We start from the raw sequence: 14,087 nt of genomic DNA on the forward strand, positions 1-14,087 counted from the left end.
AAATTCATTTTTAAAAGGATAAACCAACAGAAAAATGGGCAAAAGATTCAATTAGGTACTTAACAAAATAGGACATAAGTATGACTAATAAATACATGAAAATGTGCTTAACTTCATAAGATTAGGGAAATGCAAACAAAAAATGCCACTACAAACCTACCTGAATGGCTAAAGTTAAGACAACAGAAATCCCAAGTGTTGGCCTGGCTGTCTGATGACCTGCTAATGGGAGTGTAATAGGCAGGGTTTGCTGAGATCGAACATACGGCCCTTCCTAATGATTCCACCCGAGGTTTACCCAACAGAAACGTGTATGTAAAACCTACATGAGAATGTTCAGAGCAACACTGCTCCTAATAGCCCAAATCTGGAAACAACCCAAATGCCCATCTACAAGAGAACAGGTAAAATCAGAGTATTCATACAGTGGAATAGTCCACATTAATGAACACACTAAAACTAGATGCAGCAACACAGAGGACGTCTCAAACACAATCTTGAGTGGAAGAATCAAATACAAAATATAAACTGTATAAATCATTTTGTACCATTTCATATAAGGATCCAAGCCAGGCAAAACTCATCCATGATGTTAGAAGTCAGGATGGGGTTACAGATAGCAGGGGGAGGGGCGGGGCCCTAGACAGAGGTGATTAGAGAGTCACATGCAAGGTCCTTTAGGGGACTAGTGACGCTCTCTTCACCTAGGTACTTATTGCATGGGTGTGTTCACTTTGAAAATTCATCAAGCCATATACTTTTTCTTAGGTGTTATACTTTAGAGAAGTTTATGTTAAAAATCTATTAAGTAGTCATGATGTGGAGATCATAGATATACTACTGCATGAAGAAGAAAAAAATCCTGATATACCAGGATGCTTATTTGAGAGGATACAATTTCCAGTGGCCACATCATTTACAGATTCAAGTAATACTGTATCTCACTTAGAAACCACTTAGATGTGAAGGTGATGCGTGATGGCTTGTGAGTTCTCTAATTCTGAAGATGCAAGTGAAGAGTCTGGATAGAACAATTTCTTGAAAATTTAGAGTGGAAAAATTCCAAGCTGATATTTTAAAAAATATTTTTAATATGTGTCATAATAAGCTGTGACAAATAGACACGAATTTTGTATTGAAGTGTTCATAAACATATTTCAAATTAGCCAAACAACTTTTTTTGCATATTCTCATCAGAAAAATGCAGACTTCCTCCTGTTCAAGGTTGTCTTGTATTTGGCCACGTTGGACATACACGTTGGATGATAGTCAAAGGGGGTTTACTTTTGATGTATGAGATCATTTTCACAAGCAAGTTCTTTGTGTATATTTTGAGTTGTAAAACATGAATTTTAAACATTAATGTTTAATAAATGTTGAAAGCCAAGAAGATGAAAGAGTGCTTACACCAATCTGTGTCAACATCTTCGTGCTTCTTACTTTCTTAACCGTCTTGAGAATTTAAGTTCTGATTCAAAAACACTTTAAAAAAAAAGAATTATTATAATGATACTTTCAGAAGAAGAAAACCTGATATGTGTCCCACTTCCGTAGGTACCTTCGGCAGCTCATTTCATCCTTATCATGCTGATTCCTCATCTGAAAATGACACAGACAAGAGCCCCTTCACCCTCTAACTCACAGGACCGTGGAGCATAGCAAGACAAGATGCCCGTATGAAATCACTCTCTTCCTACCCAGATGTTAGTGACCAGTGCTTTAGTGCCAGTGGGCTTCAAAGCGAGGAGTGCTCTTTAAGGAGAGTGCACAAGACCGTCCACGGGAGTGTAATTGAGCTTCTGCCTGTGTTAATTTTTATTTCATTCCCTCCTGCTAAGATGTGTATTTTTCTGCATCCTTTATAATATACATAACACTGTGGTATGTTAATACATACAATTATACAGAAATAGTTCATATGCTGGGGATACATGTGGCAAGTGTGAGACCCTCAAAGGTCCCTACCACAGCTTTGTGTGTAAACGAAAAGAACCTGTGAGGACCAACACAAAATATCTGCTGTGCTATTAATTTGTACTTTGCCTGTTCCCAGGCTGCTTGGCTGTAGAAATATTTTCCTCCAGGAAAACACAGTTCATAAACTTCTTCACATCTTTTAGTAGCCCTGGCCAATCCAGAGAAAATGTCCTTTCGGTCTTCAAAGATAAGAAAAGGAACCTAGATCCTTGTAGCATTTGGCCTGAGTCCGGGACTCCAATCCAAGAGCACTGAATTTTCCATTTCCTTCTCGTCTCTTTGGCACCAGGTGTCAGTCTTCCGTCACCGGTGATGCTTAATGAGTGATAGTAGGGGTGAAGAAGAGAATCCTAGCACTTCCTCTTTGGGATGATAGCAGTATGCATCCAACCAGTCAAATAAATTAACATTTTCATCTTATTGGGTTTGTTGGACAAATTCAAATATGAATGGAAAATGAGGCTTGGAGGTGGGAACTGAGTGAGACAGGAGACTTTTTTTTTCTTTTTTTAATTTATCAAGATGGTATTTCAGAAAACTTTCTGAAATCTAGCTAGGGATGTGTGTGTGTGTGTGTGTGCGTGCGTGCGTGCGTGCGTGTGTGTGTGTGTGTGTGCGCGCGCGCACGCGCATGCCCCTGTGTGTTTAACCCCTGCATGCAGAGTTGTAATATTGAGCACAGGTTGTTCAGGTGATGGATTGAAGGCGTATTGCCTTTTCGGTCATTGCTGGATAAATAGGATTGTTATTCTCAGAAGACTAAAACCTAGTCCTTTTGGCTTTCTTCTAAAATCATTTCAGTAAAAACACTGCCACCCAGTGTTTTGATTAGGAGAAGCACAACAGACCACACACTAAAAAAAAGTTTTCCAGAATAAATAGCAAATAGCTCTTTTTTTTTTTTTTTTTTGGTTATATATAAAGAAAACCTGACGGACTATAGAAATTTGCTGTCTTCAATGTAGAATAATGCAGCCCATGTCTTGCTGCATGGTGCAGAGAAGCTGTACACAGCTGCTGCAATGATCCTTTCGATTTTTAAATATAAATTCTAAAATAATCCTCCTAATAGTCCAGCCTTATTCAGTTGTTCTGATCTGGCTCATTGTACGAAGTCCAGGCTGAGGGATTATTGTAGGTGCTCCCTCACAGGGTAGCTGTGAGACTTACAGTACAAACCTTGAACAGGGCCAGTCAGGTCAGAACTACTCAATAAGCATCAGCTGTTGTATTTAGTTTTCTTCATCACTTGGATCTGTGACTACGCTGATTATTAAGTTTTCTATAAGAGAACAGATAAATTGTTGTGGGTCTTATTATTCCCTTTTCCCCACTGAAATTATTATTTGTCTAATACGAACTTGATAAAAGAGGTTTATTAGGAAACAAACATTCAACTACAGCAGAAAGGATTCTTTTTCAGGAGTGCCAAGGAGAAAGAAATCATGTGGAGGGGGAGGGGAAAGCTCACCGAAATGAAAAGCATTGGGCCTACGTCTTCAAGCCTGGGTAGCACTTTGCAAAGTCAAGAAGAGGTGAGAAGACATTCTAAGCAGCAAGCACAGCCCAGGAAACAAAGACATCAGAGACCCTGGCAGGGTTAGGGGGAGGGGAGACTGGCAGAGCTGCACCAGACGATGTTAGCCGCAAATTGTTAATAGGTTGGAAAGGCATCCATGGCACTGAAACCTGTTGAACAAGTAATAGTGAGGTACTGAAGGTGTTTCCAGTAGGGAAGAGGCATGCTAAGACTTGTGCCGTATTCACATTATTGTGGTCGAAGGGGAAGGTAGTAAATATGAGGGAGACAGGGAGACCAGATGGACCTCATCTCGGGGAGAGTGGATGAGGGCTGGCACTAAAGTGGTAGGGACGGAGAGAGGGTGCTGGGGCTGAGAGACGTTTCTGGATCTACATGGTTTAGTGACCAACTGAAAGGGACACACCAGTGTCTAGCCTGGGAGGCTGGGGAGGTGGTGAAGACACTGAATCAGGAAATACATGAGAAAAAGAACAGGTTTGGGAAGGTAGAGAGGGAGTTCAATTTCAAATACATTAAGTTTGAAGAACCTCCAAGTGGATGACCTTCACAAGGACATCCAAGTGAAGACACCCAGAGCTACATCATTCTGGATCTCAGAGAGGAAGCAGGATCTAGAATTGTAAAGATATGTAGATTTATACATCATTGCCGCTGTTGATCACCACCAGATACCTCTGGCATGTTTGGAAGAGTGCCAAGCATTCCTCCTTAAAGAAAAAAAAAAAAAGAACAGAAAGTGGAGACTATGAAGAAAATGGGAAAAAAAAAACAAAAAACAACACTCTGAGAGAGAAAAATAGCACCAGGAGAGAACTCTTGGGTTTCAAGCAGCAAGGGCTCAACCATCCCAAATTCTACAGGAGGGTCAACTAGAAAAAGGACTGAAAAGAGGCCACTGGATCTGGCAGTTGGGATGGGACCCATGACGTTATTATGAGTGTTTTCAATGGAGTGGTGAGGATAGAAGGGAAAATGAATGGAAAGTGAAGGCATTTGTTCATTTATTCCACAAATATTTATCAAGCACCTATTATGTATCAGGCACTGTCCAGGCCTCAAGGATAGGGCAGTAAACAAAACACAGACTCCTGTACTCATGGAGCATGGACGCCAGTATTGTTCACAGACTACTCTGCAAAGAACATTCCCTAAGGGTCTGGGAAGACAAGAGACTAGACAGTTTTTTGAGCAGAAAGATGAAGTCAAGGGAAGTGTTTCTTACAGGCTGGTAAGGCTTGAGCTTGTGGCTGAATCACGATAGATGGAGAGGAGAGGTTGGAGAAGACGGGAGGGAGGAGGTAAGAGAGACAGAGAGAGACAATCACACAAAATCCCCTGCAGTTGCGGAGTGGGTGTTTAACCTTGGAAGGGTGAGGGGTCATTTTTTTCCTCCAAGACAGGAAATGATTTGACAGTTCACATCTGATGGCCTCCATTTTCCCTGTAAATGAAGAGACAAGCTGAGAGCAGATTGAAGGAGATGGTAGACAGCAATTTGAAGAACTGAATCAGGAAGTAGGAAAAGAGCCAAAGGACACAAAGTCAACCTTAACTTCCAAGCAGAGTTGTATCCAGTTAAGCAATAAGAATATGTAGCGGTGTGTTCGCTTAACACACACCTACACATTCATGCTCAATAGAGGCTGCGCGGAGCCTTCCTCAGGCAGCAAAGGCGTCTTCTCCTCTGTCCCCAGCCCCCAGCTCTTGTGACTATAGTAGATATTTATGTGGGGATCAAATTCCAAGAGATCAAATACTTTCTTTTACTTCTCAAAGAAAAGCAATAGTTGTTAGGGAGCGTTTATTGGCCAAGTACTCAATTTTATTTACTTTGGCAGGTCTAATCACAGGGGAAAGCAGGCAGCCTACCCCTACCCACTTTTCCTCCCCAGTCCTACCCCACCCTACCCCATTTGATCCTGCAGAAATAACCAATGACTGCCCCGCCGCACTCTCTAAATCCTCAGCCACTTTTTTTCATGAGTGTTGCTGTACCAATTGACCTTCAAATCCAGCATTTGAAAAGCACAGAGAAGAGTAGTAAGATGGACTTTCTCCAGGTAACTGCCTCCCATTCCTTTGGTCTCATCACCTGAGTCAGAAAAGGCCTCTTCGCCCTCTTCCTGAGGACGTTTGTCCCGCCTTCTCAGTGACCCTGTGCTCAATGCAATGATTCTCAGCTCCAGACCCGCCTGACAGGACAGTATCCTCTGCCCATTAACATGTGTACTTCTTAACAGCAAGATCTTTTGGTTGAACACAGCTGTCTTAGCCCTGGGTGTATATTGACACAGATTTCCAGTACCACTGCGGGAAGGTTCTGCTTACCTATTTATATGATTCTCCTCAAGTGCCTTTACCAAGTGGACTGATCACCCATTAGCAGGCAGCACTGAGAAGCCTGGGCTCTTGATGACAAGGGAAGCCATCTCAGCCCTGGCAGCTCACCTCTGGTCTAGGACTTCTTTTACATGTAAGAAAAATAAATTTCTATCTTGGTTAGGCCACTTGAGTGTTCTGTCCTTTGCAGCCAAATTTAATCCTTTTATAAAAGGATAAGTCATTTATAAAATGACTGATCGTTTTTGTCTGACTTCAATATAGCTTTATTGGCTTTCTTTTTATTTATTTTTGGAACACAAGTACAAATCAATGTGTGGTCCTTTTACTTTCAACTATTACCCTTACATTTCAATGTGTCTGTAAACATCATACAGTTGGGTTTTTAACCTTTTAGCTATCTAGTACATTTACATTTACATTTACTGTGACTGCTGATATATTTGGGCTTATTTCTACTCTTATCTAGGGCCACTCTGCTTCTTCTGCTTCTTCTTCCCAGTCCACTTCCTTACTGTGACTTTTGGAAGGGACTTTTTAACTTCATATTTTCTTCTTTACCGATATAAAAGCAATAAACTCCCTTTTCTTACATTAAAATGTCCACATTTGCATTTAACACAGTTGAGAATAAATATCTCTACCTTCCTCCAAAGCAGTACCAGGAACTAGAATGTCTGAACCCCCATAATGCTTTCTTGTCTTGTGTAATAACCAGCTGGTACTTTCTTTCCACTGTGCTTCACTTAGCAACCTCCTATTCCAAATTAGACAGTAATATATCATTGTCCTATAGCCAGTGTGTATTTGGATATGCTTACATAGTTATATATTTATTTGCCAGCCATCCTTTTTTGAATTTTAGATCTTCTTCTCCCTGAAATACATAATTCAATGAAAGTGAGTTGATGGTAAATTCAGTTTTTGTCTCAAAATATGAATAGTTTTCTCTTAGCACTTTATAAGGAGTAACCTCCACTGTCTATTGGCTTCTGATTGTACTATTAAGAAGTCTGCTGTCAATCTAATTGGATTTTTTTTTTTTTTTTTTTTTTTTGTAGGTAATCTGTCTTCACTTTTAGGATTGCATTTATCTGTAGTTTCACTGCAGATATAGATTGGTTTTTACTTATCCTGCTTGAAATGTGTTGTCTTCCTCAATCTGAGCATTCAAATGCTTTACCAATTCTGGAAAGTTCTCAATCACTATCTCTTTATATATTGCCTCTCCTATATTATATCTGTTCTCCTCTGAATACTAAGAGGATAAACTAAGAGCATAAAAAATATGTTCAAATAGCTTCCGGCCAGTTCAGATCACTTGCCACCAAGTAAGTTGCCAAAAAAGCTTCCAGGCTTCACATTTCAAAGCTTATTTTGTAACATTGGATGGTAAACCCACGCATGGTTGGGTGTAATCCTGAGGAATTTGTGGGGTCTGGGTGGTGGATACCTTCCTTCAGTAAGGAACTCTTTTTCATCTCCCTGGTGTCCTGGAGTGTGACAAACCTGAGAAACTTTAAGTGAATATTCTCATCTTGGGGTTTCCAGACTGTATTTGTGGTAAAATTCAAATATTAAATCTATGGTAGATGAGAGCTGTTGTGACAAAGTCACAGGAGATAATATTTCCCCATCTACTCTCAGCCAACAGTGATGAGTTTTCTTGTCATCTCCAAGAATGTCTCTTGACATCTCCAAGATGTCTTCTGCATCTCTTGCAGACAGGCTGATTTTTCCCTATTCTTTCAATGAACATACAGCTTTTTACAGATCCTAGCTTTGCGCAGACATGCTTCTAGGTGCTTCTAGAAGAAGCCTCTAAAATATCCTGTTAATGCCTGTTAGTGCCCACAATTTCTTTCAGCAAACAGCACTGTCCTGGAAAAATGCATATGCTCTACCATTAACAAGGGGGAGAAAAAGGCCAGTATATAAAGTTGTACTGTGTAAAAATGCATAGGAATATCTCAAAGAAAATATTTCAAAAGTTTAACAGTTCCCTTAAGGTGGGATTACTGGTGATTTTCCCCTACCTCTTTATACTTTCCCAAGTTTCTATGATGAACATGTATCACTTTGATAAACAGAAAGAAAAATTCCCAAATTAAAAAAAAATTACAGCAATGTTTTACTAAATTGGGAGAGAAAAATGGCAAGGAAACGAGAGGCTTCTTCCTGGACCTCACATCAAAGTGAGGAATGCTTCCTCTCACTGTGCTTGTCCTGTAAATCTCTTTTTTTCCTGCACTTTTTGTTCTGACCTTCACCTGTCTTACTTAGCAATTGACCTGGTCCCAACAAGCTCAGCTTATCAGGTTTTATTATATAAATATGCTTTCTTTTGTATCTCCAAACATCTTAAGTATTGTCGACTTTTTTTTCCTTCTAACTCTAGAAACTTCACGTGGGTTAGCTCTGCTGGGAAGCCCTTCTGTATGGTGAAAAGGACATAGGCCTGACATAGCTGAACTTGACTCTGCCTTGCTCTCTCACCTGCTGTGACCCTGAACGAGTTACTTGAATACTCTGAGTCTCAGTTTCTCCTTGTTAATTTGCACTCTTAGATTAGAAGCGATAGAAGCCCAGCTCAAGTTGATTTGATGCAAAGTCATAGCCTCTTGGAAGCACTCATGGAAGGTTTGACTACCTAAGCTTCAGAAATACAGGACTCTTTACTACTGGATCCAAGAATGCAAACAGCAGAGTTTTCTTTGCTACTTCTCCCTGCATGTCAGTTTTATCCTCTAGGTGTTTTCCAGGTTTTATGTCTTCTGTCTTCAGTCACCAGGAAAGAATTAAAATCCTGGAAGAAACTTATTGGTCAATTGTGAATAAGAGGGCTGCTCCTGAACCAGGTGGGCAGCATCAGTTAAGAACCACATAGAGGGCTTCCCTGGTGGCGCAGTGGTTGAGACTCTGCCTGCCAATGCAGGGGACACGGGTTCGAGCCCTGGTCTGGGAAGATCCCACATGCCGCGGAGCAACTGGGCCCGTGAGCCACAACTACTGAGCCTGCGCATCTGGAGCCTGTGCTCCGCAGCGAGAGGCCACGACAGTGAGAGGCCCGCGCACCGCGATGAAGAGTGGCCCCCGCTTGCCGCAATGGAGAAAGCCCTCGCACAGAAACGAAGACCCAACACAGCCAAAAAATAAATAAATAAATAAATAAATTTATAAAAAAAAAAAAGAACCACATAGAGAAAGCCCTGGCGGTACAGTGGTTAGGGCTCTGGGCTCCCACTGCAGGGGCCACAGGTTCAATCCCTCGTTGGGGAACTAAGATCCTGCATGCCACGCAGCGCAGCCAAAAGAAAAAAAAAACATACAAAACCTCATGGTATACGATGCAGGGTTAGTTCCTCGAAGCATGTGGTCTTAGGGGGCAACCCCACGGGTGTCTACTACAAGTCCCTTCCTTATTGCATTTTGGTAAGAGTTTTTGAGATAATGTATGTAAAGTTCATTAACTCTTCTAACTGGCATCTCTCCAATGCCTACTACATGATAAGTACTGTTCTAAGCAATGGAGAATCAGCAGAGAACCAAACAGACAAGCAGCCTTGTTTTAATGGAGCTTATAGTTCAGAAGAGACACTTGACTCACAGTAACCACTCAATACATACTGGCCATTAAGGTGGCCCATTAGCATGTGAGTGTGGGGAGTAAAGAGAGTTCTTTAGAGTGAAATCCTGCATACACATACCCACCCTCAACGGGACCTGATGTCTGCGAGCTGACTTCCAATGGAAGACGGAAGATTAGATAACCAGTCCCACTGGGGTCATTGCTGCCCTGTCTCTCAGGTTCACTCAGGAAGAACTAGGAAGTCCCCAGATGCAGCTGTTAGCTAGAATTCAGTCTCTGGGACAGTTCCCAGCTGTGGCCTATGCCATATGGCTGAGCTGCATGGGCGACCCTAATGCAAACATGCCCCTGCCCGGCTCCCCCAGTACTCCCGCTGCCATCCCTTCCCTTGTCCGCCACACATTCCCAGTTGCTCCAGCCAACTTACAGTGCAAAGTGTCTGTGAAGCACTGGACTTCTGTAATGTGCAGGAGACCAAGAGGGCTAAGCTTTTGGAGGTGGGCACAGTTGCAGCACTTCTAGTCAGAACATCACAGGCAAGGCATAGCTCTTCCTGACTCCGTAGATATGGGTCTTAAACGTAGAGGCCATGACACTGGTCCCTGCTGTCCCTGCTCAGGCTGTGAGTCTCGAGTCTTGTGTGCTCTGTGTGGGTTGGGACGAGAAGGCAGAAACGACATGTCACTGTTTTCCCTTGAATTCCTCAAAGCAGCTGCTCTTCTACCAGAGGTGGGCGGGACGTGTGGGGAAAATGGTAACACCCACCCGGATTCATGGGAGGTATAATCAGGAAGCCACTTTACTCTCTGAGGGTCAGATTCCACAGGACACAGTTGAGAGGGAGGACCAGACCCTGGGGTTTCACAACATGTACCACAGAACCTTCAGGTTTCCTTGAAAACACTTCTGGAGCCACCACCCGAGGGACAGGTGGCGACACCTGATATACACCTGGACCCCACTCCGCCCCCTCCACCACAGCAACTCTGCTTTTGAGTGCTGCTTGTTCATGGGTCCAGGGAAGATTTTAGTTTGAATAAAAATTGTCTTATCCTATATATACATATTATATGTATATTTCATACACAGACACACACACACACACAGATGATTGCTACAATCTGTTTCATCAGTGACACTCTATGTATGATTTCTTTTCTGCATCTGATGGGTAAGTCAATCAGAAGATGGTTTGTACAAATTCAAAGTTTTAATGGCTGTCAAATCATAAAAGGAAGGGTATTTGCACCGTGCACATTGTGTTCACTTAGGGCGCTGTCAGCCGGCCATGCGCATCTTATTGCACTTATGAACAATGGATGAAGATCTTGAAGATGTCTTAGCCATACAGGGACTGCATTTCGAAGAAAAAAAAAAGCCATTTTACAAAACATTGAAGCCATTCACATTATGCAGCCAACCGCAAGAAAATACTGAAAATGAGTATCAAAAGAAATATTTTAATTTTGAAAAAAAGTCTCTCAAAACAAGGATTACAGAGCTTCATGTTGCCATATATACATGTAAAAAAAAAAATATTTCAGGACCCTGCATTCTCAATGCCCATAAAGGTGCAGTCATCTAAATTCCTATTTCTATAATCAACCTTTGACTGTCGCTTACACTGAATACGCTCTTTGTTCAAAGTGTTTTCTTTTTTACATCATTATGCTATTGGACAAAACAGGTATTTGTGCGGTACAGGAAAGTATTAAAATATATTTTAAGCTCGGTTAAAGTGCACAGTACATTTGATAGGAAGTAACTGCTAGCTGCCAATCCAAACGACTATTTTCAGTAACCCCTCCCTCCTTGCCTAGACCGGAGGGCAGCCTTGGCGTTGGCTGATGTAAGTCTGTGTTCAATTTCAATGCATACTGTCCTCCTGGTGTCTTTTCTTTTGTGTTCGTCTTTACATTTGGCTTATAACTTGTGGTTGCTGCTCTAAAAACTTACAATGGCTTTTCACAGAGCTGACGATGCAGTCAGCATTCGCAAGATCTTGAAAGACAAATTACTGGGCTGTCTGTAACTGCAGGGCGAGTGCACACGCACGTAACTGCCTAAAATAGTTTGTGTGTCCGTGAAGTCTTATGTGACTCTCTCAGACCAACACGGACGCCTTTCCTTAGCTGGGTTTTCTCTAGTCATTGCTTTCTTTGAACTTGCTCCCTCCTGGGCCACTCAGCCTCACAAACGCTACTTACTTCACCTTCTCCTGAGCCCGCCTTGCTCTTGCATGCATCTACTCCACCAATTTACTGACTCACTTCTGCGGTTTCACACCAGAGGCTGTGAATCTTGCCGTTTGACGGACTACTTTGAAAGCCACCAACTAAGCTGCCATAAAATAAGCACGTCTACATCTCAGAATAGTTTCCTCTTTTAAAACGGGCAGCCGCAGGAAGTGCTGGTTTCCTGATCCAGGTCCTATACGCCTTCAGTTAATTCTTGATCACTCTCCGCCGAAGCTGCCCTTAAAAAACTTTTCGGTTAAACGATAACCTTTTTCTCATCTCCACTTTCCTATACCACTTCCTTATTATCTACCTTTGGTGCTAGATTTTTAATTACCCAAGTTACAGTGCAAAATTACACTACAAGACACATGATGCCAACACTTGTTACTTCTTCGTGTTAAAACGTGAATGCTTTGTGCATAGCAAAATAAGTATGAACCCAAAAAAATAACTGTTCACATTTTATCTTCAAGTTTAATATGTCTTTTTTTTCTCCATCACAGCTATTTACAAACAACTTTGGGGCGCTCTCTTGATTTCTGTCAGCTCATTATATCAGGGGACAACAGGGCTGCTGGAATGTAGGAAGCTGGATGGAATGCAGAAATATAAATAAGACCAATGTTCCAGAAACCAAAGTATAAATAATGCCTCCCCAGAAAATAGTTGTCACAGAAGCACCTGCTTTTTGCTTAAAATTTTTTTTTTTTTGAGTCATATACACCAGAAAACATGACTATGGAGACCTAGAACTACTTGCACACCAAAGAGGATAGAAAATAACTCAATATTTATAATATTAAAATAAAGTGTTTAACCACAAAAAAGCAGTAATAAAATAGTTTCCTAATTTACAATTTGCATCCAAAGGATGAATAACAACTCACTAATAAATAATATTTATATAAATATTTTGTATGTCGAAAATAGTTTTTTTAAAAGGCAATGGTCTCAAGAAACTTCTTGAAAAATTTGGTGGCAAAAAACCTGACTGCATGTTCCCCTCCCCACCCACCCCCAAAATACACATCGCGTTTGGTTTTAATAAAACAAATGCATCTTGCTGCGAAACGGTTGTGCTTGGTGTTTTGGTAATGGTAGTGGGTGAGCATGGAAGGGACGAAGGAGGTTGTAGAAGGCATTGATGAGCTTCTTGGTCCTTCACAACCAGCTCCCTCATGGGGTTTTAGGCAAATACCTGTCAGGTCTTAATGTCAGAGTCAGTTATGAAAGGTAGAAAATCTTCTTTTGTGTCCTCCCGTCAATTCAACTAGAGTTGGGGAACTGACAAGCAGTGAGTGGGAGGTTGGAGGGGGCAGGTGCTGAGAGGAGAGTTTAAGATCTCTGACCGGAAAAGCGTCTGAGCCACGACCCAAAGGACAGGAGTTGGTCTCATGTGAATAGAGCCTTTGTTACAGTTACATCTAGCAATGCTTGAACGGTGATGCCCACTTTGACCAGGCCTTTCTCTTCAAGGATGTGATGGGGCAGACACAGTTTTTCCTAAAAGGAAGAAGAACAAAGCATTGATTTTTAGATGACTGGAATCTAATTATAAAATCTCGAGACACCACTGACAGGAGTTAAGTCGAGCTCTGAAGTATGCCTATCTAATCACTTCAGACTGTGCTCTCTCCCTAGCTTTCAACTCATTTTGCAAAGACCTTTTCTGTGTTTGCAAAGAAAACAATGATTTTCCACAAGTGAGGGTTGTTCTAGAAAGACTTCCAATCATCCTGAAATGTGCAAAAGAGCTAAACATTTTTTAAAAACCTTGACACTAAATAAGTGAGCTACATACCGTCAGTTGGAAACCACCCACCAAGAACATATTAGCTTATATTCTTATAAAGCAAAATTTCACATAGCCTCTCACACATTTTAAAGGAACTTGAATACTCATTTATACAGACCACACACCATTCTACTGACCATAAATCTTGATTTAGTTCATTTTATTTCCTGTGATCTCTGGAATGGAGGCATGCTTTCTTCACAGTTTATGAACAGCCTTGTAAATAAGTAATTTTAACCACAGCATTTAAGAGCCTCCCTTTTAAGACTCTTTTATAAAACTGTCAAAGACACAAATATCCTGCTACTTTCTCATATTGTATTTTTGCTCGTGGGAAATGTCCAGCACATACTACTCAAGGAAGATAATCAAGGCGACTCACTCCCTGTGTATGGCACCCTGCACGCTCAACCACCAGTTTACAAAAGAGCAAAAACAAAATAATTTTACACTTTTGTCATTTGACCCTGGTCTGATACCATACAAGGGAATCTCCTTCCAGAGTGTGTCTCCTTGGCTGGGAAACAACTCCACAGCGAACACTCCCTCTCATCTACCCAAAGATGGTGTGTTTTCCACAGTCCAATAACCACTGGTCTTAAG

The 14,087-nt window shown here is 41.4% G+C and overlaps 1 protein-coding gene across 1 annotated transcript in view; it reads right to left on the reverse strand.

Moving 5' to 3' along the window:
* Window positions 1–12,688: 12,688 nt before the first annotated feature.
* LRCH1 (leucine rich repeats and calponin homology domain containing 1) overlaps window positions 12,689–14,087 on the reverse strand; it is a 187,499-nt gene continuing 186,100 nt past the window's right edge. Inside the window, exon 19 of the mRNA XM_068526633.1 lies at window positions 12,689–13,192. Within this exon, the coding sequence (XP_068382734.1) occupies window positions 13,082–13,192 (111 nt within the window). The 3' untranslated portion in view covers window positions 12,689–13,081. The remainder of the gene's footprint in view (window positions 13,193–14,087) is intronic.

This window comes from Eschrichtius robustus, chromosome 18, assembly GCF_028021215.1.
Source record: "Eschrichtius robustus isolate mEscRob2 chromosome 18, mEscRob2.pri, whole genome shotgun sequence".
Taxonomy (NCBI): Eukaryota; Metazoa; Chordata; class Mammalia; order Artiodactyla; family Eschrichtiidae; genus Eschrichtius; species Eschrichtius robustus.